At 51.9% G+C, this 23527-nt stretch overlaps 1 protein-coding gene across 3 annotated transcripts in view; it reads right to left on the reverse strand.

Moving 5' to 3' along the window:
- Positions 1–457: 457 nt before the first annotated feature.
- NMT1 (N-myristoyltransferase 1) overlaps positions 458–23527 on the reverse strand; it is a 33969-nt gene continuing 10899 nt past the window's right edge. For all 3 annotated transcript variants that reach the window (XM_055575664.1, XM_055575666.1, XM_055575665.1), the window contains exons 2-12: positions 22613–22721; positions 19879–20023; positions 12842–12960; positions 12143–12234; positions 11172–11288; positions 10246–10416; positions 9304–9412; positions 6491–6661; positions 5735–5902; positions 4610–4747; positions 458–3907 (exon numbers count right to left, since the gene is read on the reverse strand). In XM_055575664.1, coding sequence (XP_055431639.1) covers positions 3887–3907; positions 4610–4747; positions 5735–5902; positions 6491–6661; positions 9304–9412; positions 10246–10416; positions 11172–11288; positions 12143–12234; positions 12842–12960; positions 19879–20023; positions 22613–22721 — 1360 coding nt within the window. In that variant the 3' untranslated portion in view covers positions 458–3886. The remainder of the gene's footprint in view (positions 3908–4609; positions 4748–5734; positions 5903–6490; positions 6662–9303; positions 9413–10245; positions 10417–11171; positions 11289–12142; positions 12235–12841; positions 12961–19878; positions 20024–22612; positions 22722–23527) is intronic.

The raw sequence follows: 23527 nt of genomic DNA on the forward strand, positions 1-23527 counted from the left end.
TGGGAACTAAGATTCCCACATGCTGTGTGTCAAGAAAATAATAATTAAAACACCCCAGGTGGCTCAAAAGAACCACCTGGCTCCTGCCCTGCAAAGGGAGGGGTGATATCTGGACAGGGGGAGGGGTGGTGCCCGCGCCCTCTGTCAGAGGAGCCGTGCTGACCTGGACTGAGGGGGCGGCTCTGCCAAGGTCCTGAGCGCTGGCCTAGAGCCCGGCTGCTCCTCTTACACAAACTAAACCCGAGTCAGTACTGGCTCCTTGCTGGCGGGTGGGAGAGGTTAGGGGAAAAAGAGCCAAGCTGGCCCTCAAAGGGTAGTCTTGCCAAAGGAAAGTATTCAGAAGCGTCTCTGGTCACGAGGGCCCTCCATGCAGGGCGAGAGGGCTCTGGCCCAGATTGGGGACTCTGGGGTTCCACTGCCACCTGCTGACCAGAGGAATACCAAGAGGGCAGAAGGGTGTGTTCAGCTGCTTCCTTTATTAGAAACAAGTGAGATGTACCAAGCAGAACAACAATGCATTTGGTATTTCTTCCCCCATCCCGGAAATGGATGCCCCTCCCACAGCCCGGAGCAAAGCCAAGACACAAAGGTGAAGCCTCCCCTTTCCCGTTCCTGGATGCGCGCGCCCGGCTGGCAGTCAATCAGTACTTTGAACTGAACTGATCTGAATGAAATCTTCCCCCACAGCCTCCCTAGGGACAGTCGTCTGTTTGCAGGCCTGCCTTCCCCTGACAGTAATAACCCGAAGCCCTGCGTCTCCTCTGGTTCCAGGGCAGGCGGCCAAGGCCTGAAGAAGGGAGCCCGGGGTGGAAAGGCCCTGGCCAGACATACGCCCCGCCCCATCCCCTGGCCCAGCAGCCACCCTCTCCAGGGCTGAAGCTGTGAAGCTATCCAGGCCTTTGGGCCATCCCTTCAGTTGGTTAAATGCTGGTCATCTTTGGGCAAAGAATTCAAGAGCACTGGGACACCCACGCTAGGCTTCAAGTGAGCCAGCGAGTGGGTGACGGCAGTTAGAATGGAGTCGCAGGCAAGGCCTGAAATTCCCATAAACCTAGGTGCTGCAGCGGCTCGATGCGGGCCGGCCTTCAAACAAGACAGCGGCATCTTCGGAAGCGGGCGTGCGTGGGGACACCAGCCCCGTGCAGCCCTCAGTCCAGAGCAAAGACCTCCTTTCTCCCCAGCTCTCTCCACACAGAGACAGGAGGCCGGGGAGTGTGCTGCGGGGTCATTCCAAAGACTGGAGGTAAACATCAGGAACGTGGAGTCTGAAAGCCCAGCACTGGAGGCAGAGGGCGAGGCCACACCCAGGAGGCCCACTGTGAGCGGCGGCCTGAGGCAAGTCCCAGTTGATGAGCTTGGAGGCCCTGGGCTCTTCCCCTTGTTTGGTTTAAGCCAGTCACGGCTCCACCATCCTGGAAGGCCCCAAACCCCAAGCAATGGTTCTCTCTGCCCAGAAGTCCTGGAACGGGTCGAGTGAAGAACCCAGGGAGTGCTTGGGCAAAAAGAAGACTAAGAGCAGCCACAACCCCACTCCTGCAGACCTGTGGGTGGTGCTGAAGGCGGGCAGGGTCCCTACAGAGGGCGACAGCAGAGTCCAAGGAGCGATTGCAGGGAGACACTGGGACCTCCCCCGGCGACTGCTTTCTTCCAGAGCGGGCATGGGCCTCACAGTTTCCATCCCATGACTTCAGTCACCAAGGCAAAGCTCACTCCTGGGGCCGTCAGGCACCCCAAATTTCAGAGGCAGCTCAGGCCGGGACCTGGCCCAGAGCTGAGCAAGCCTGTGACAGGGAGCCTATCCAAGTTCCAGTCCTGCCTGAGGTGGGAGAGTCGGGAACTTTGTTCTCTGACATCTTTAGAAGCACGCACAGGGTGGGCTGCTCTGGGCCATGGGATGCCATGTGTCTGATGTCTGTGAGGCTGTGTGGGCAAGCCCCTGCCTCTCCGACTCCGCCGTCTGTGGAATGCAGTGCACATCTTGCTGAGAACAGCAGCTTCTTTGGTCTGGGTATCTTGGAGTCAAGGAGTCAAAGGTCAGCCACGATGGGGGCCTACAGTTTGCAGCACAGGGACGACGGGGAGAAAGGAGGCCCCCTAGAGGCCTCTGATGAAAGTGTGATCAGTGGAGTTGGGGGTTCCGTCTGCAGAAAGCCTGGCCAGCAGCCCTGCTTGGGCAGGGGCAGCACGGCCCCATCCCAACTAAGCACGCGATCCCCTCCAGCTCTGGGGACTCTGCAGAATCAGTCTCTGGCAAACCTCACCAGAGCCCACAGCCTGCAACACAGCCCTCCTGGCCCGTGGAACACGATTTCAGTTCCCACAGCTGGGCTGAGCCTGGCCTGCTGGCAAGACTTCCTTCCCTCTACAAGTAGAGGTAAAAGCAGCCAGGAAACCCTGCACCTCACACGTCACACCATCCACCCACTGACCTCGTCCTAGAGCAAAAGTTACATACAAGTCTGGATATGAGTTGCCGCTGCTGACAATTCATAGCCCAACCCTCCCCAAACCACTTGGCTGAGCGCAACCGAGGAATGCCTACGTGACAGTCACATGACTGGAACCTCCATTATTTGGAGGGCCATAGGCAGCATCAGTCACCATTACCACCGCAAAAATCCACAACACATCATCAGTGGAAATCAGACTCTGACAATGGCAACAGAAAATCATGTCTGTTGCCAAGTGCAGACTGGCATCTCATCACCACTCCCTGCCGTGACCTGCAGGCTGTATGTCTTGGAAAGGAGCAGAGATGGCTAATGGGCTGGAAGGCACCGGCCCAGGGCTGGAGGCCGAGGTCTGGGTATCAGCCCCACGCCATCCTTGCCCGACCAATCCTGGGGGCATCACGTCCTGGTTCTTTGCTCTAAGATGAGCTAGGCAGGGCCTGCACTGACATAGTCTCCACAAGGTCCCAGATGCTATACAAGGAGGTCAAAGGTCCCCTTCATACTGCCAGTCATCCCAGGCAGTGGAAAAACAATCTCACAGGACTTATCCCTGTCATATAAGATTGGCAACAGTTGGCTAGAGAGCCTGGATGTAAAAGTCAGTTGTTGGCAGGATGACTTCCTACAGGGAGCAGGCCAAGAGGACTAGAAGAGGGAACTGGATTCATGAAACGCACTTTCACAGGTCATCCCTGCTGTGCAGGTTCAGGATGCAAAAAAGGTACAGCCCCTGCAGGAGCGCCTCGGAGTCAGGTCTGCCCCGGCCAGGCCTCCACCTGCTCTTCCCAGAGAGTGCTGAGCCCTCCCCAAAGCCCTGCACAGCCCCTCCACCCGACGCTGCCATCGCCAAGCCAATCAACCCAGCTGACTCAGAAGGGGAACTGGGTAAGCCTCCCACATCCTCTTTCTCCTGCTCCCCTGAGAAAAGTCCATGCCTGCTTTCAGAAGGAAACAATTCAATTGTACCGATATGTGTCTGTCGGGCACTGGCCTTAGAGTCGAATTTTGAGGAATGATCTGGATTCAGTTTTTCATTAGAGACCAAACATCCTTGTACATTTGGAACATGAAAGATATTTAAAATATTTATATATATATATATAATATATATATATACTTTTATTATTCACCCGTTAACTCCATAATATGCCAATCACGAGCTAGTTTTCAGCAGTTACATTCCCTTGATCGCGGCTGCATAACGATGCGATTAACTGGAAAACAGGGAGACCAGAGACACGGCCAGAGATGGCATCTCGCAGCCTATGCCATTGCAATACAATCATCAAGTTCAGCGGCGGTCTGTAAAGCCGGTTCAGTTCTGCTCCCCTTGCCAGGGATTCTCACGTTTGTGAAAATTGGACCAACAAGTGGTGGGGCTCCATTTCCTGGTAATTCTCAGTGGCTTTATCCAGAATCTCACTGGCAACTGGTTACTGTAACACCAGCCCAACCTAGGAGAGCCAAGAGGGGAGAGGCAGAGTTGAGGGGGCAGCTATCTGGACTCCCCTACTCCCCGTGCAGTCCTGAAGGTCCAATGACAGAGTCCGCAGGGCACTACTGTGCGGAGTGAGCAGACTCCGGCGAGCCTTGGGCTCTCACTCAACCTCTACCTGATGCTTCAGACATCAGAGCCTTTATCTGCGGCACCCTGAGGAATACTGGGCACCAGGCCGCACTCCAGTTCATCCGCCAGGTACCCTATAAGTGTCGGCTTCCCCTGGCCCTGAGCTGCCCTCTGGAGCTGGTGGAGGAAGGGCCATGCTGAGTCGAGGGCAGCAGCCCCTTGAGTCAGACTCTCTCTTCCTGGCAGACCACGGGCATGTGACTGGCCAGTGTCCTGGGACAGTCCCAAAGCCCTGCCGCACTGGACGAGGCCGCTCGCCTGGTGGGAGGAGGCTGACAACCTTCCCACTTCCGTGTGGCTCAGGGGCCTGTGCCTTCTGCCCCCCTCACACCTGCTGCTCAAAGGGGAACACTGGCCCTGCTCGTGTGGCCACCAGAGGGAGGGGACTCTTCCAGGGCCCAGACTGATGCCGGATCCCAGACCCCAGGCCCTGCTTCTGTTACAGGTACCAACACCTGACCCAGGCCAGCCCCGCCGTGGGCCCAGCTGCCGGGGAGCGCGGTGGGGGGCGTGCCCAGAATGTACATACCTTCTCTGCCCCCATGCTGGGGCACTTCCAATTGTACAGGTAATACTGCAGGTTGCCATCCCCAATGCCGAACTTGAGCTTCTCCAGGAAGGTTTTGTTCTCCATGAGATCCAGTGCATTGAACACGTCAAACCCTTTCTGTGGGGCAGCAGGGAGAAACAAGGACAGGTGAGGATGGGTGCACGCCGCCTCGCATTCCTGCCCTCTCTCTCCTGTTGTATCAGAACCGCCCCACGGGCAGGCAGCCAGGGCAGCGACCTGCCTTCAGAGGCGCCTGCTGCTTCTGTGGACATCCAGACTCCCGTTAGCGCCCTGCTCTCTGGTGGCAGTTCTCATGACATGCTGAGTGCCACCTTACCTGGCCTCTCCACAGCATCCCCCCAAGGATGCATTTGTGCACCCAGAGTCCAGGCCGCCGCTCCCATTGCTATGCTTCCCTGAAACATGCATGTAACTTCCACAGTCCTCTCTGGAGACCAAGCCCTGAACCTTTTCCTAAGAGAAGGTGCTCAAGAGCACCTCTGCTCTTGAGCCTCACTGTTCCCCAACTCCCTGACGCCCCAAGTCCCAGGCCTTGGCGCACCGAGGGACTTTATGACATGTGACATGCTTCTCTGAGGCTGTGACAGACTCGATCAGGGACTGGATGGTGGCTGGCGGCCGGCGCACAGTGGGCCAGGCCGAGTGCAGGTAGACCCCACGGGGCAGGGCTGCCCGGTGACCTCTCAGGAGAGAGAGAAACCTGGGCCCCTCCCCGCCATGCCCTCCCCAGTCAGCGGCTCATGACTCACCACAACAGACACCACCAATCTTCCCATTCCCACGTTGAGGAGGTCGTAAGGAGAACCCCTCACCTCCCCGTGCAGGCCTGGCTATTCAGGCTTCTTGGCAGCGCCTCCCATGAGAACAAAACTCACTGAAATACATCAGGAGTTCAATGCCTTCACCTGGTGTGGACACTCCTTGCTCCCTCCTAGTTTTTGAGCTACGGGCTGGAAACTGCTGGGCTGCTCCCAGAGTGAAGCAGGAAGACGACGAGGCCTTGAAGCCCCCCGCCCAGGAGCAGCTCCTGAGAGCCGTGCTCGGCACCGCCCCACCACCCCTTCCCTCTGGTTGGCTCCTCACCATTTTGGCGAGAACGAGGGCGTCGCTCATGAGGTCTAGGAGAGGGGTCTGAGTGTGAACATTGTAGAAAGAGTAAGCAGCCTTCAGACTCTTGTGGGTCGGGTGGTTCATGATGGTGGACGGAAGTGTATAAAAGCTCAGGAAATCAGTCACCTCCCCGTTTGCATTCTGATGGGAAGACAATAAAGAAGGCAGGGTCACACCGGCACAGGGGCCGCGCAGCCTGGGAACAGAATGTTCCCACTGCCCTCCGCCACCCTCGGCAGCTCTGTCCCTCCAGATGAATGGGTGGAAACTGAAACAGGATACCCAGGGAGGAGAAAACACATCAAGAGGGAACCTGAGGACAGCGCTGGGAGGAAAACCCAGGCTGGGCCGGGGACTGACTCTGCCACACTCCCTTCCCACCTGCAGCAACAGGGCCTTCTCACAGCTCATGGCCCCGCAAACGTCCAGCCAGCTCCAGACCCAGCAGAGCTCACCTGACCAAGTGGGGCTCAGCTCTCTCTGCTCAGGGTCAGCAGCAGGGAAGGAGAGATGAAGGGCTCACGCCAGGGCCAGAAGAGTTCTTTTTAGCAAATGCAAGCTACAACTTCCTGCCTTTAGTGGGGCCCAAGCACAGGTGGTCCAGGAAGGCTAGGGTGCCAACTCTCTGGTCAACTGCTCTTCGTTTACCGAGCCCGGGGATACCCATCACTGCGGGAGAACGCTTCCCTGTCCACAGGGCCAAGGCCCAGAACACGCATCCCCGCTCACCTCCACCACAAAAGTGTCAATGATATTCTCCTGGGGGTAGAACCAGTGCTCCACCTCCTCCTGGCTCATGACAGGCGTGAGGTGGAACTGCTTCAGGTACCGGCTGAGGAGCTGGTGCACTACTGGAATGTCCTTTTTCTCCATTGGTCGCAGCCCAGCTGTCTTGGGAGTCTGGAAGAAAGAAACCAGAGAGCGTGAGATGTGCTGACCATGAGCGCCCTGGCTCCCTCTCAAGTCCTCCACGAACCGAAAAGCTCATGCTGTCTGCCTTCCTACCCTGACCCTGAGTCTACCCCCCAGGCCCTCAAGAGAGCCTCCTCGATCATCTCAGGCAGCCCCCTCTCACCCCCTGTCCACATCCGCAAGCACAAGTCCCGCCCTCACGGTGAATCTGGCCCTTTCCCTGCCGGTTAAGGCTGCCATCCTTGGCTAAGGCTGTTGCGTCAATCTCTTATCCACATGGCCCAGGCTGGCTTCCTAAGAAAACACAGCCCATCACAGCCCTGCCTGCTCCAGACGCCCCAGCACAGGGCCCAAGACCAGCCACCCTCGGAACCAGTGGCTGTTGTAGCTGTGCCCGTCTGTATCTCTGGCCCAGGAGTGCTCAACAGAAGCGGTTTTGCCTCCCAGGGGACATCTGACCATATTTGGAGATGTTTTTGGGTTGTCACATTAGGGGCAGGGTGGCTACTGGCATGGAGAAACCAGGGATGCTGGTGAACATTCTGCAACATACAGGATGGTCTGCTTGACCAACAACTACCTGACCCAAAGTGTCAACGGTGCCGTGAAGAAGCAGCCCTGGCCAACGCATGGATGTGCTGAAGTGGGTCCAGCCCAGGGCTGTTCCTGGGCCTCCCAAAGGCTTTCTTAGCTCCCCACCCTCGAGCCTCACAATCCTCTCCCACTCAACTGCAGCTCGTCTCTTTCTGCACGGCTCCATCTCCTACCAACTTAGGGCACTTCACAGGCACCCAGCCACAGGCACCGGGGAACCCCGGGGGCCCAGCAGAGTCTACACTGGATGCCCACTTAGGGATGTCCACTAGGACACCGTTGGACCAGTAGCACCCCCAGCAGGACAGTGATGCCAGTTAAATTCAGAAGAAAAGCATTAAATTCCCAGGACTTAATCTCCTGCCAGAATCCCACTCCACAGCTGCTTCTCCTTAGAAAATGCTTAAGTGGAAAAGAAGCCATGTGATGCTCGGGAATAAATACTGTGGCTGAGGGAACATCCCCAAGGGCTTAATACACAAAGGTGAAAAAAATTAAAGTGTTAGTCACTCGATAGTGCCCGACTCTTTGCGACCCCAGGTACTGTAGCCCGCCAGCCTCTTCTGCTCATCCTCCAGGCAAGAATACTGGAGTGGGTAGCCATTCCTTTCTCCAGGGGATCTTCCCAACCCAGGGGTCGAAACTGGGTCTCCTGCATTGCAGGCATATTCTTTACCGTCTGAGGTGAGGTCAGCCAAATCTGAAAATGGGGTGGAGTAGGTTTATATGGGGCTTCCCTGGTGGCTCAGTGGTAAAGAATCTGCTTGCCAATGCAGGAGACAGGGTTCCATGCTGACGCCTGGAAAAGAAAATGGCAACCCACTCCAATATTCTTGCCTGGGAAATCTCATGGACAGAGGAGCCTGGCACGCTACAATCCATGGAGTCAGAAAAGAGTCAGGACACAACTTCGCGACTAAATAATGACAGGTTTATATATCGCAGTCACTGCCTGACACAACTGATTCCCAGTGCAAGACCTGCTTTATCTTTACATTTACACTGGGGTATACTTGAGTAGCAACGTTGTGTTAGTGTCAGGTGAACAGGAATTGCTTTTAAAACTGCAGCTCCAGAAACTCCAGCTGCCAAAACTCCTTGCTAAACCTAATGTCGCTAGGGAACACTCCCTGACCTTATCTCTACATGGCACCTCCCACAGTGACACCTCAAATCCCAGACTGAAAAAGCAGCCCTGCTGGGGTTCTCCCACAGGCAAGGAGGTCCAGAGACATTCTCCTAGCTGCACCACCACTTAAAAGAATGCTCTCTGTCTGCCTAGCAGGCGGGACCAGTCTCACATGAGAACAGAAAGGAGGGACACTCGTCGCGGCTCCCTAGTCTGGTCTCCTGGGCAGTGCCTAACTGTGCTGCAGCGGGCCCTCCAAACTGGACGCTGATGACCCTGGCCCGGGGGGGTCAGCCCTCGGTCAGCCGGCACCCAGTGACGGTGCTGGCCCTGCCTGGAAGGGCTGAGGGAAGAGAAGGGACTGTCAGACCCAGGAGCATCCATCTCACTGGCAAACCAGGCAAACCAAGGCCCAGAGTTGAAAACCAGCTCACCGAAGCTGCCCGGCCCTTCAGCGGCAAAATCTGAGCAGGAGGACTGAGCCTGGAAATCTCAGCTCCCCTCGCAGGCTCAGTCACCCATCCTCCACCCGACTCAGCAGAAGTAGCAACAGACACTCTATGGCTCGTTTACACTGGTCCTGGGATGGGCTGCAGTACAGCAGATTCCTCTCCCCACTGTGCTGCCCTCAGGCTGAGATTACAGAATAGGCGCTCTCAGAGTCTGCCAACAGATGGCAGAGAAGCAAGTCCAGGTGCAGGCTCAGGAAAACAGAAAGTCCAACTAAAATAAAACCCAGGCTACAGATAAGAGGAGGACAGAAAGGGCAAGGCCAGGAATCCGGAAACCATGGGCTGGGCTGCTTTTCTGGTAAGAGAGCCCCCTGCCCCTGGCTCAGGCCCCACCAGGCTCTCCCAGTCTCCAGGCCTCCCTCCCGCTCCTGCCCAGGCCCCGGGGCCCCACTGGCCTCTGGTAGTCGGTACAGCTTCATGGTGCGCTGCATGGTCATGTTTCTGCTCAAGTGAGAGAACTTCACTTCAATCAGCTTCCGGGGATTTAGGGACCGATGCCAGTACCTGTGGGGACACAGACCTCCTGTCCTCAGAGGGCCGTGGCAAGTCGCACTAAGAGGACCTCTCCAGATGGCCAGCAGGTGGCGTGAGAGAGCCGTCAGGCCCCACTTGAGCCGGCCGCCCAGGAGCTCCGTACCCCACAGTGAGTGCAGTGCAGAGCGGCCACAGCTCTTCCCATAATTTCTTCCTCAAGTTCACAAGCCCCTCCTCCGTACCAGCAGTTGTCTTGGGACAGTAGTCCTCACTCAGGGAATCAAATCAGTGGAAAAGACCTGAGGTTCTCCGAACATCCGGCCTCTGCCTCCCTCCTCTTTGGCGCCTAACTGATGTTTTCACTTTAGAAGCTCTTAAGGCAGAGCGTACTTAATTGTTCCAAAGAACTTTCAAAGGCAGAGGTTTTGCCTGGTTCACAGAGATGAGACATGCTCTCTTTGGCCCACATAATATTCAGAACAAAACAGAGCCACTCATTTAAAACTATACGACATTTACCATAAAGAACCAGATTTGGGCTCAGCCTTTAAAACAAACCCCCAGCAGACTGACCCCCTGCCATTTCCACATGGCAGGAATCAGAGGGAGCTAAGAAAGCCTGACCCCTTTGGAAAGGACGTGCGCTGTGCAGGCTGTCGTTCCTACTGACTCCCTTTCACTCCCCGTGTGCCCTACCCGGCTCCTGTGGGCACCACCACCCACCTTTTCAGACACCAGAACAGCGGATGCTCTGGGCCATGCGCTGAGCTGAGGGGCAGAGCTGTGACTCATGGTGACACAAGCTCCCCAACTCGAGTGGGCACACCACCATTTGGAGAACCTTTCCAAGAAGAGGTTTTTACCTGCAGGTGCCGACAGGCTTTGGTAACACCACCCCGGCAGTGTAAACAGCTTGGAAGATGCCCTCCAGGTGAACCCGCCGGGTTATCTCACGGATCAGCACTGGAGCCACTCTCTTGGAGCGCAGCTTCTTGTGGACACACAGGAAGTTGATCTCTACCATCTTCTTCTCTCTGCAGAGTCAAGAGAAAACCCAGGCTTTTAACAGGCGAGGCCATCCCTTCAAGCATGGGAGGCCCGTGTAGGGAGCGGGGCCCCCAGCACAGGCTCGTGTTCTGGCCCCACCTGTGCTCAGCAGCTAGGAACACCCTCCCATCGCCCTGCTCTGCTGCACCAGGCAAGGAACCCAGTCTCTCCTCAACACAGACTCTACTTCCAAAGGTAAGAGGGACTCAAGCAAACTCCTTTATTTAAGGCACCACCAGCATCTTCCTGGTGAAGCCCCCAGAGCAGGCTGAGCGAGCCCCATCTTCAGCCATCAGGAACCCCACAGAAGTCAAGGACTATCCTACGATTTCAGGGGTTCTGACTCCCCCAAGCGCAGAAGGCTGTGGTAGATAGATGGTTCTGACATTTCCAAAGAAATGAAGAGCAGAGCTGGAAGGCCCCACAACCATGGGTATGAGTCACACCAGCCCACTTCTGAGTGGCTCGAGCATGGCGACGCGTGACTGGCGTAAGTGCCAACAAGCTGGTCAGGGAGTGGGTCAGCCCTCAGGGCGGACCCCTTCCAGCCCAGGTCACAGACAAGAGCTCCAGCAACAATTCAGAGCAAGATGGGCAGTTCCTATCATGAATTTCTATTCCTAGGAACCCAAGTTCCCTCCCTTCAGGGGAACTTCCCTCCTGCTTCTATGGAAGCTATGTATATGTTTTCCCCCCACTTTCCACGGTGGGAACACGGGTCGGGGGTGGCGCTGGTGCTTACGTGTCGTAGATATGGATGTTTGCCGGGATGGCGCTGATGAACCCAACTAGTTTCCGACTCGAGACCACTCGAACCCCACAGTGCCACTGGGGGAGCCAGCCAGGCGGCCGGAGAGCCCTGGAAGAGAGACAGGAGCTGTGGGCATGGGGCTGCCTGCCAGCGGGCTGGGCAGACTGTCTGGGCCCACCACCGAGTCTGGCTCTAACCTCATGCTACCATCTCCCTGGGGAGGGAACAGCTCAATTCTCTGAAATCTACTTTCAGGCCAAATCCTCCTGGACACCAATGGGACCAAGTCACAGCCCTTTCTTGCTGCTCAGTCCACTTGGCCTATTTACCCAATCCAGGGCTGTCACACTGAAGATTTCATACTGATCCAGTTTCTTTGTGCTCACTGACTCTGACAGCCTGAGCTGGAGCCCCAGCCTCCTTGGCTCCAAATCCAGCGGGTCCCGTGGTCAGGAGCCGGGTGTGGAGCCTCTGGAGCTCTGGGCTCCATCTCCTCCCCGCCTTCCACTCTGGCGGTCTTCCTTTCCCTCCCCCTTCAGACAAGTCCCCTCTGTGCCAGCCTCATGCCCTACCTCCTTGGATATTAAATGAGGCCAAAAAGGGGAGGGAGTGCTCAGCTAGGCAAGGCCATTTCTATACAACCAAACATGCTCAGGAAATAGACTGAAAATGACCCTCTATTCTTTTAAATCTTAGCAGGTCTCATCCCTCCTTCCGTTCTCACCTAAAGTCATTATACAACAGACAATTTTTTCTTCTGGGTATCAATTCCATAAAGGAATTTCTCACCCAGTCATTATGCCTTAAATAAAGTTTCAATTCTGAGCTCCACTGGAAGCAAGTCTCAAAAACCACACACTGATTTGCCATTAAAAGGTTGGCACTTAGGAGGGATGAGCAATCTGGTGCCTTGTTTTTCTGCTCTGTGGCCTCAGAACTGTAGGAAAGTCCTTACAACTCACCACAAAAGAAATTCTGGGGAATAATCAAATCGGAACATGTTATCATCATCTTCCACATAGTTCTCATTCAGGAGAGTGTAGAGTTCTTTCAGCTGCAGAGAGAAGAGGAGCCGCCTTAGAAGTATTCTGCCAGAGGCGGAGGCGGCCCCCTCCCCCCCCCCCCCCAACCCCGGCAGAAACCAAGGCCAATACCCTGGGGCTCCAAGCTGTTGGGAACAAGGCAAACTACCAAAAACTCTATTTAATCTCACAAATCCTTTTCATCCAGGCAGGGCAGGGACTCCTGGAACAAGCAATCTAGTGCTTAAGAGGAAACTGAGTCACCAGGGGTAGAGGGGCAGACTTAAGCACAGGAAGTGTGGCAGGCCAAGAATGTCATCCAAGTAACAGACCACTCCATCGCAAAGACAAGGGACTGAATGAACAGACGAACAGGGAAAATCAAAGCATGAAGAAGAGGTATCCGCCTTGGGGAGCGAACTGCAGGGGTTAACTCTCAACGTGCCAGAGATGCTGTGTGCTATTCAGGCGGAGTCGTGGGCAGATCCCAGAGGCAACAGATGGGAGGGATCTGCTAGCCCTGCTTGGCTCGGCTCTTAGAAGAGTCCTCGAGGAAGGCCCGAGGAGAAGCCACCTTGGCTGCTCTCTCGGTGAACATGGTGCCCTGTCCACGCTGGTGGTCAGCCCAGGCCTACTCACCACACCACGGTCCCCCAGGTCCAAGGCATCCCAGGTGAAGCCCTGGGGCAGCGTGTAGGGCTCCTGGCGGATGTTGTCTTTGTCAGGCTCCACAGGACCATGTGTGTTCACAACTTCTCCTGCAAGCAGAGCACAGCCATGAGTTTCATCGTTGGCTTTCTTGGGGAGGGAAGGGGCTCAGCTCAAAAACTGACCTCAGCAAATTCCTCCTGTCCCCAGGAGCCCTCCATCCAAAGAACACTCTATCCTTGGCAATGGCAGACCGTCTCTCCTGCTACCCTTGGCCCCTAACTGAGGGCCAATTCGTGGCCAAACTTCAGAACAATCCTGGGAGCCAAGGTGGTTGGTGTCTTGGACCTTCTTTCAAATCCCCCTTCGGTTACTAAATGACAAACATGTATCTCGGCTAACTTGGCTTCCTGCCTCCCAGCTGGTGTAGAGTGTTGTCATGGCTCTGGCCCAGGCCCATAGACCTGGATGGATTTATAAGGAGTTGCAACAAGGCAGCTTTTGTGTCAACAGCAGTGACAATGTACCAGGCCCATTCCTGAGGTGGACAATGGCGTCCAGGCGCCGGGCTCTCTCTGGGTCCTGCCAGCCCGGGCCTTCACCGACAGGGGCCAGTTAACTGCAGCTGCCAACTCAGGCCCACGGTGTTTACAGAGCCCTGTGAGTGCCTCTGGGCTGAATCACTGAGTCTACACCACACTGCTGGGAAGTCACCCCCTGACACAACATCCCCGCAGGATAGACACCCCTCCCCTGTGCAATCCACAAGGGGTACAGAGGATGCTGAGAAGACAGAGCCCCGATTCCTAACCCCAGCCAAACCAAACCTATCTGACAGAACTCGGACGCATCAGACATATCATTTCGGCCCCTGGAATTATTTGGCCCTGGTAGTTTCTACAGTTCAGAGCTTATTCATTCATGCTCACAACTCAGAAGGGGGAATGTTTAGTACACTTTAAAAATGGAGTCTTTCGGACTTCCCTGGTGGTCCAGTGGTTAAGAGTTCACCCGCCAATGCAGGGAACATGTGTCCCATTGCTGGTCCGGGAAGATTCCACATGCTGTGGAGCAACTAAGCCTGTGCGGCACAACTACTGAGCCCGCACTCTAGAGCCCGCGCTCTGCAACAAGAGGAGCCGCTGCGATGAGAAACCTGCACACCACACCTAGAAAGTAGCCCTGGCTCACTGCAACTAAAGAAAGACCTTGTGCAGCAACGAAGACTCAGCACAGCAATAAATAAATAAAATTTTGGAAAAAAAAAAAATGGAGTCTTCTGAAGAGAGAGCAGCACTGACATATATACACCACCATGCGTAAAGCAGCCAGTGAGCTAGTGGGAGGCTGCTGCACAGCACAGGGAGCCCTGCTCGGAGCTCCGTGATGGCCTAGAGGGGCAGACGGGGGTGGGGGAGGGAGGCTCAAGAGGGAGGAGATAGATACAGTGCTAATGGCTGGTTCGAGCTGTTGCATGGCAGAAACCAACACAACATTGTAAAGCAATTATTCTCCAATTAAAAACAAAAACAAAGAGAAGACAACAAAAATTAAAAAAAAAAAATAAATAAGGAGCCTTTACAGAGGACCCACTGAGTCCATGGCTCCCAGCACAGGGCTCTGCACATTCTTGTCATTCAGCTCAAGCTTTTACTGATGGTCAGACTCCTGACCCAAACACACCATTCTAATGTGTAACAGGCAACTGTGGACCCTACCAGGGATGGATCAGTGGGGCAGATGTAGTGGAAATGGCTGCATCTGGCCATGAGCCAAGGACAACACCATCAGGACTGACCATCTAACTCTCACCCAGCACATTTACTGAACACAGGCTGGACATCATGCACCAGGACAGGGCTGGGAAAATGTCCCTGGCCTCACAAGACATACCATCTTCTGGGGAAATAGTCAAGAAACAAGTCATAACCAATGTGCTAAGGGTCAAAGACTGCCAACAGGCAACAATGGGGTCACAGAAAGGAAGAATCTGGTTGACTCCTATTTATAAGCTGCTCTTAAGTGAAGGTTTCCTTGGGAGAAAGGCTATATTTTTCTCCCCTAGTTTAGAAACTGGCCTTTTGATTAATTTATAAAGTAGTCCTTGTGAATTAATTGACTAGAAGTCAATCCACTTTCATTTCCTTGCCATGTATAATTTTTTGAGCCTAATAAGCCAAGGGCCAGACCCCTGGGACATACCACGGATCCCTACTCTAGTCTTGAGTAGGTGCTAATCTATTTTCCCTATCTTGTTTTGAGTTTATACCCCCTTTTATTTAAACTTCAGAACCCTTTATCATTTTTCCCCAAGATGATCTCACGGACAAGATACAAGTGATCCTCCTCACCAGATGACAATAGTCTCAAGGCCACATCATTTCATTCAGGCTGGCTACCAGGTCCTGCCTGCACCAGGCACTGCCATTTGCACCTTCACCATCTGTTCTCGGAATCCTAGACAGCGCCAGCTCTGGGGCAGGAGCTGGTGAATGACATGGATGCAGGTCCTTGTCATCATGGGGCCCAAAGAGACAAAGCAAGCGGGCACTTGCCACTCAGCATAATGAAAGTCCGCAATAATGAAGTATGGGGGGATGAGGAGGAGATGGAGGAAAGACCTCTTAGAAGAAACATCTAAAGATGTGACCTCAGGGATGTTCCTGGCGGTCCAGTGGTTAAGATTCCGTGCTTCCACTGCAGTGGGCACAGGTTCGATCCCTGGTCAGGGAACTAAGATCCTGCATAAAAAGAAAAAAAAGATGTGATTTCAAGGATAATTAGGAATTAGGCAGGGGTAGACTGGGTGGGGCAGGGAGGGTGGGTACACTGCAGGAAGAACAGAGTCAAGACCTGGAGATGAAAGGAGGGAAAAGAAACTAGGAGACAAGGCTGAAGAGAAGAGCGGGGTCCAATCGTGGAGGACCCTGCAAGCTACAAGAGGCTGGACTTTATCCTAAGGGCTGTGGGACATCCTGAATGGGTCTTTAAGGGGGATGGTAGGGAGCAGTGACATCCTGAGGTCTGAATTGTACAAAGAGCACTCAATAACTGCTTGTCAACTGAGTGAACTTGTATACAAAATATTCAACTGGTAAGTCTTGATCTGTGTGTTGACAAACTTGTTCTCATAGGTTGCTGTTGCTGCTAAGTCACTTCAGTCATGTCCGACTCTGTGCGACCCCATAGACGGCAGCCCACCAGGCTCCCCTGTCCCTGGGATTCTCCAGGCAAGAACACTGGAGTGGGTTGCCATTTCCTTCTCCAATGCATGAAAGTGAAAAGTGAAAGCGAAGTCGTTCAGTCGTGTCCGACCCTCAGCGACCCCATGGACTGCAGCCTACCAGGCTCCTCCATCCATAGTATTTTCCAGGCAAGAGTACTGGAGTGAGGTGTCATTGCCTTCTCCATCTCATAGGTTATCTCAAGGCTATTTACCATCTGCAAGACAAAGCTGACAAAGCAGAGTGAGAGGAAACACTGAGAAAGAAGCAGCCACTCAGAACAGACTCGCAGTCTGGGGTGCCGGCAATGTTGAGAGCGGCCCAGGGGTCCTGCCCGCCACCTTCTACTGGCTCACGAGCACCTCTGGCCAAGAAGGTGGGGGCTGCTTCTCAGGGGGCAGAAATGCAGTCAATTGTCTCCGGGCTTCCATGAACCGGCTGTGGAGGACACTGGGAACTTTGAAAGACAAACCTGGGCTTTCAATGGTTCCTTTCTGCACACTCTTCCCCTAAACTCTCTCTTTGCCTTCTAATACTCAAGATCCAAAAGTAAGCACCGCAGGGCAACTGTGAAGGACTTGGGAGAAAAGAATGAGAGATCTGGGAGACCTTAAGCCAAACAAGCAGGACAAGGGAAGGACAGAGTGAGGAAACCTCTCTTTCAGGGCCCAGGGCAACCAAGTCCAAGTTGGCGTTCTCCCTTTCTTTGGTAGAGTTACTTTCTAAACTAATCTAACTGTGGCCAGATTCCAACCCACTAAGGTCAGGCAAAGAAAAAGGATTCCTCATCCTTCCATTAGTGTGGGAAAAGGAGTGACTTTTAAAAAGAAGAATGACACAGTCTGAAAAAGGGGATGAGAAGCTGATTTGGGCACACAAGAGAACTATTATACAGCTGAAAACACTGGCTGTTTAGAAGCCTTTCAATGGTGAACTTAGGATGATTGTCTACTTGAAATTAGGAGGATGACTTTAAAGAATTCTGGGTCTCTTGAAAGTGTTAGTTGCTCAGTCGTGCCCGAGTCCTCTGAGACCCCATGGGTCTGCCAAGCTTCTCTGTCCATACAGTTCTCCAGGCAAGAAGACAGGAGTGCGTAGCCATTCCCTTCTCCAGGGGATCTTTCCAACCCAGGATCACACCCGGGTATCCTGCATTACAGCCAGAATCATTACCGTCTGAGCCGTGAGGGAAGCCCCTAGGTCTCTTGAGTGGAATACAATCTAATTCTAACTCTCCCCACAAGTCGGGCAGTGCGGCAAACACAGGACATTTGATATGCTTGAGATTCAAAATTACTAGCCCTCATTTAAGTGGAAAAAATGAAAGCAAGAAGTTATAAACACCACCACCCAAAGGACACTCAGAAGCAGAACTAGGGTGACACCTCAGCCACGTGGACCACCCGATGCCTGTGATGCAGCACTTTCTATCGGCTAACTCAGACACAGAGGAGGAATCCTTTATTTGGACTTGACTGACCTGAAAGGCAGACTGGTCAGACACTTGCAGTGATCCCTCTTCCAAAAAGTCCCACACTCCACATTGCCACAGGCACGGGGTGAGGAAACAAAACTGAGCCAGGACTTCCCTGGCGGTCCAGTGGCTAGGACTCACACTCCCTGTGTAGGGGGCCGGCGTTCAGTCCCTGGTTGGGGAGCTGGATCCCATATCCCACCACGAAGGTCAGAGATCATGCATGCCTCAGCTAAGACCCAATGCAGCCAAATAAATAAATAAATAGTAAAAAAAAAAAAAAAAAAAAAAAAAAACCCAAAAAACTGAGCCTCATTCCCCCTTTCCGAGATCATCCAGGTCCCGGTGAGGAGTACTGTGGCTTTTTCATAAGCTTTCTGAGAATAAAACTGGAGCACCCTCTAATTTACAGGTGGAGAAACTTTGGCAAACAACAAAGAGCAAATGAGCTGAAGCAAGAGAGAAGCGAACTCCATTATGCTACCTGCCTCTTGACCAGGTGCCATGTCTGTGAAGAATGAAGTCACCCGTTTGCGAATTCTTAATGAAAAATCAAATCAAACAAAACTCCATCTGAACACAGCAAAGATGGAGGCTTCCCTGTTAGTCCAGTGGCTAAGACTCCACGCTCCCAGTGCAGGGGTCCCAGGTTTGATCCTTGGTTGGGGAATTAAGATCCCACATGAGGCAACTCAGGAGAGTTCAAACACCGGAACTAAAGATCCCACATGCCACAACTAAGACCCAGACCAGTCAAATAAACAAACAGATAAATAATAAATATTAAAAAAAACCCCACAAAACCCAGTAAAGATGCATGTCAGCTCCCTCTGAATGTCTCTCTGTGTAATCCACTTAGAGGTGGAGCATGTAGCTCTTGATTCTTCCTGGGGGAGTGGTCACTGGGACCCGTTACTAGTAATGCCCGACTAACAGCATTTATTGTTCGGTCGCTCAGTTGCGTCTGACTCTGTGACCCCATGGACTGTAGCATGCCAGGCATCCCTGTCCTTCACTATCTCCCAGAGTTTGCTCAGATTCATGTTCATGTGACCCAAAGCCTTGCTGGAGGGCTTAGCCAGTGGCCTGGAACCTGGATGGCCTGGGCAGCCCGACAGACCTGGTGGATGGGTCAGGGCAGGGTTCTAGTCAATAGACTTCAATAGAACAGTGCCTGCTGCCCGTTCACCACCCATAACGACCTGGGCACTGCTTTGCTCTCCACCCCATAGGGACACATCTCAGCCTGTTTCTGGACTGTGACTAAGCTGCCTGCAAACCATGTACTCCAGAGCAGAGCTTCTCAAACTTTTAAAGTGGACGCAAACCCCCTGCAGGTTCTGATTCTGCAGGCCCAGGGCTTGAGCGTCTGCATGTCTACCAGCTGTTCAGCAATGCCCGCCTACCCTGCTGTTTGGAGGGGCACACTCTGGAGTAGACGACTCTCCTTGGGCACAGATGCCTCCTCCCCTCACCAGCCTTCCACTGTGCCCTTGGCCCTCCTCCCCACCACACACAGTCAGCTCTCACGGTGTCTTAACACGGACAGCCTGAAGGTCACCTATGTTTGTGGTTCACACATACTTTTTTTTTTTTTAACATACCTACTTTCCCAGTCACACAGAAAATAGAAATTGGGCTACCAATGGGTCCAGAATCATGACGCAACCACTAAAGAAACTTCCTGGCAATAATGCCCTCTGCAGTCCACCATGGAGGCGAGCTGTGGCTGGGTGTCAGCAGGCATCTCTAACCTGCTACAACCAGTCCCTTCTGGAATGCACTTATTTTCTGCCCGTCCCACCCTTCTGAGAGTTCATCATAGCTTTTTGAAGAGGTGCCAACCAAACCTGTATATGGTAGTCCAGGTGTTAAGCCATAACCATTAATCAAAATGTCAAGTCATTTTGCATTCAGTCAGCACAGCACACACTGTCTGAAAGGCAAGGGAGGAGGTGGGGGACTGGCCCATTCCGGATTAAACACCTGCCCAGATATACAAGACAGTCCCTATAAAATCTGTGTTAAACAATACATACATGGGCGCATGTCCCCACTCATCATGTGCCAAGGCAGTCTGTCTTTGCAGATTTATACTGGATGATGATGGACTAAAAGGACCATTGTTTATTCTCCATATGGGCTACTGTGAAATGATAAAGTCCCTGAACAACAGTCTTTTCTGAACCGCATTGTAAAGACTACCCTCTAAAAATGGCCACCAAGGAACAACAGGACTCTCTTGTCCTTCCCCACAAATCCCATGTGGAACCCTTAGCATGGCTCAGGCGCTCCCGTGCCCTCTCCTCGGGAAGAAGGCACATACATACCCAATTTGGGGACAGGCTGCGTGTCCCAGAACTGGTAGCTTCGCTTGCTAGCCTCCTCCATGGTTTTTGCAGGTCCCTGACCCACTGAAAAAAGTTCAATAGCCTTCTGTATTTCCTGGATCCTCTCTGCTGGCAAAGAGTTCATCTGAACAAGACAAAGTTGGGGAGAGAAAAGGCTCATTATGTTAATAAGCATTTTTGATTCATTTAAGTTCAGGAGTTAAGGGAGTACAACTCAAAGAAGGGGTGTGGCTTCTCAGAGGTCAACTGCTGTAGGACAACTGGAGAGACTGATGACGAGCCATGTGGTGGGTGGGTGCTTCCCACAGGGTTTCTCCGTCTTATGTTTGATGGCAAAACCTGGCTTAGTGCAAAATTTCAAACATGCGGCAATGTAAATATACACAGAAGGTAAAAACCCAACAGTCCTGTCCCTCAAATATAACCCTTGTCATCAGCAGTCTTAAATTTGGGAGGCAGGGTGGGAAAAGGAAAATATAATCTCAGACTTTTCTGCATACAAGTTCCAAACACACACACGATTTTCAAAAACTCAAATTGAATGGCAGAGTATTATTTTACTGACTGTTCTTCTTTAAATACTGAATCTTACAGGCCATTCCAGGGGGTCATGTGGACCTGCCCATTCAACAACTGATTCCCCTATGAGCACAGACCACAATGTATCTGGCCAACCTTCTCCCACTGGGCATTTGGTGATCTTGGTCTTCAGTTTTACAGACAGTGCTATAATGAACTTTCTTCTGCATCTATTTTTTGCTCACTGAATAGGTCCCTCTGCAGGATAAAGTTTAAGAAAGGAAGATTGCTGGGTCAAGGGGGATGCACATTTGAGATTACATGTATTATCAACTTACTCTTTAAGAAGAGAGTATCAATTAAGAAAACAATGAACAGTGTATGAGAGTATGTTTCTCAAGACTCTCATCATTAGATTTACCAAATCTTAAACTCTGCCAGTCTAGGGGGGGAAAATAGTTGCTTTAATTTTCATTGTAAGTTGAACCATCTTTTCATATAAAAACCTTTTTCTTTGTGAATGGCCTGCTTATTTCATTAGTTTAAACTGACTGACTGATGTAGTGCAAATAATTGCCCACTTTGTTATCTTTTGACTTTTTCAGAGAAGTTTGATAGTTGTCACTCTTTCTTTTATGGCTTCTGGATCTTATGTCCAGTTTCAGATTCTACAAATACCTTTAGGTTCCTCTAATACTTTAGTACTTCCTTTTTTCATTTAAATTGTAAAGGAAAGGGAGACTACAAACCCATATATTTATATTGCTCATTCCTGGGAGGCAGAACTCTTAAGTGATTTTCATTTTGTTCCTGTTGCTAGGTTTTTCCCTACACTCCTTATAAGGTATGGCATCATTCTCATAAAGAGAAAAACAGAAGGGCTATGCAAATGGTGTTTTGCTGCGATTTTCTCATTTTGAGGTGAACCATTTTGATAAAGGTTCAAGTTCAAACCCCCACCAGAGTCATCCAAACACCCACTCCCAGAGAAAGAAACAAACAAGAATCCCTGAAACGGAAGTAGGGCTTGGGCTTGGATTCCTGACTGAAAGACCTGGGTAAACCACTTCCTCACATCTTTAAAATGGGAAGACAACCACCTACCTTGTAGAGAAGTTGAAGGCACCTCGTTAATTTAAACGATGTGCCTGGCAAGAACCTAGCTAGCCAACATTGTAGTCAACAATGGTGACTTCTTTTTTTTCATAGTGGGTTTGGTATTGAAAATATTACAAAAACTGCTTGAAGCTGTATCTCAATAAGGTAGAAGATTTGAGGTGGAGTATAACTTTTGAGGCATAAAGCAAAGGGTGGGTATACTGATGAGACTAGATTTTTTGTGAGGCTTGTAAACTGAGGTTAATACTAAAAGGAATTATGGATCTGTTTTGAGCTTCCTCCAGGGCCTGCTTTGAAGAGGATAGCACTTATCTGAAATAAAAGGTTTTCTTTTCTTTTTAAGAAACATTAATCTTTATTTCTTTATTGAAGGTCTTAAGACCAGACTGTGTGTGGCAATATGGGATCTTAGTTCCTGACCAGGGATCAAACCCATGCCTCCTGCATTAGGAGCTCAGAGTCTTAACCATTGGACCACCAGGGAAAACCTAAAAGGTTTTCTTTTCTTAATGTTGTTTTATTTACAAAACAAAACAATCCTTACCCACACTTCTGTGTTTCCTGTCCACGTCAGTCTTAGAAGTAAGCTTTAGGCCAGTGGTTCTCACCTATGGAACTCAGAAATGGGCTCTGTGGGGGTCTCAGTTCTCAGTACCGTAACTATGGCATCAAGAGAATGCTTGAGAAACATAAAGGTCTGCCTTAAAAGGAACAGACCTTCATTTTCATAGTGGTGGGGACTGAAAAGGCCAGGAACCACTACTCTAGGCCACAGGGGGCTGTCATAAGGGAATTACTCTCCAGCACCTAGCACAGCACCACCTGCAGCTGCGCACCTAGAAATTCTGAGGGGGCGCTGTGCTCGGGGGTCAATGTCGCATCTGCTGTGCCTCTCAGGGTAGAACAGCAGCTTCATCACCTAGGTCTAGGGCAGCAGGGGGAGCCTACCCCTCCATCTTGAAGTAATACCAGTGGAGACTGGCAATCTATTACATTGTTCCCATGCATTTATCCCAAGGCACTCTCTTCTGAAAGAGCAACTCTCAGGCCCAAGGAAACAGAGCCTCCTTGTTACCTTCACAGGCTGATCCTGGGCTGAATCTGTCTCGCTGCCTTTCTCTTTCTTCTTTTTTTGTTTCTTTTTCTTCTTTTTGGCTCCAGTGTCATTGGCTGGACTCAAACCACTGTAAGACAAAGTAAATACTGATGCAGGCTTTTTAAAAAATCATCTGTTTTGAGCTGCACTGACAAAGAGCTTTCTGTGGAACCAGACCTTTCTTAATCAAGGCTGTGGGCTTCAGAGGCAGACCAGAGAATCCAGGCCCCAGAAGGGGCATTTGGAGAATGCCAGCGGACACAGCTCTCCTCTCCACTCCCAGCAGGGAGGGAGAGTGCCCAGGGAGGGAGCCATGTGCAAGGAACAGCCTATTTGTTTGAAAGGACCTCTTCTGTTCTTGCTTCTATTTTATGTGGTTTATTTTCTTTATTTTTTTGGCTGCGCCGATTGGCTTGAAGGATTCTAGCTCCGTGACCAAGAATGGAACCTAGGCCCTCAGCAGTGAAACAGTGTAGTCCTAACCCCTGGACCACCAGGGAGTTCCAATGGTTCATTTCCTTTAGATTGCCAGGTTGCTCGCATCAAAGGTAAATGTAATTATTAACAGGGCATTCATGTTACCAACTCTTCCTTAGAGTCCAGAATTTAAAGGGATGACAGCCCAAAGTGATCTTTTGGAAACTCTTCCTCACTTCCACTTCCCCCATCCCGCTGCACTGGGTTCTCTGAGCTGCCCCAGCTGAACTTAAGATACAAGGCGGCACTGGAAGGGAGGAAGGAGCAAGGAAAAGGGTAGCTTAATGTTGCTGTGATCTGTGTCTAAAATAGTCAAGCGATCATGAGAAATGCCTAAGTCAGGCCTGTGGGATAGAGGACAACTGTCAGCCGGCAAAACCCAGCGCTAGGAATCTTGGGAAAACATCAACAATGAAC

This window comes from Bubalus kerabau, chromosome 4 (genome assembly GCF_029407905.1).
Source record: "Bubalus kerabau isolate K-KA32 ecotype Philippines breed swamp buffalo chromosome 4, PCC_UOA_SB_1v2, whole genome shotgun sequence".
Classification (NCBI taxonomy): Eukaryota; Metazoa; Chordata; class Mammalia; order Artiodactyla; family Bovidae; genus Bubalus; species Bubalus kerabau.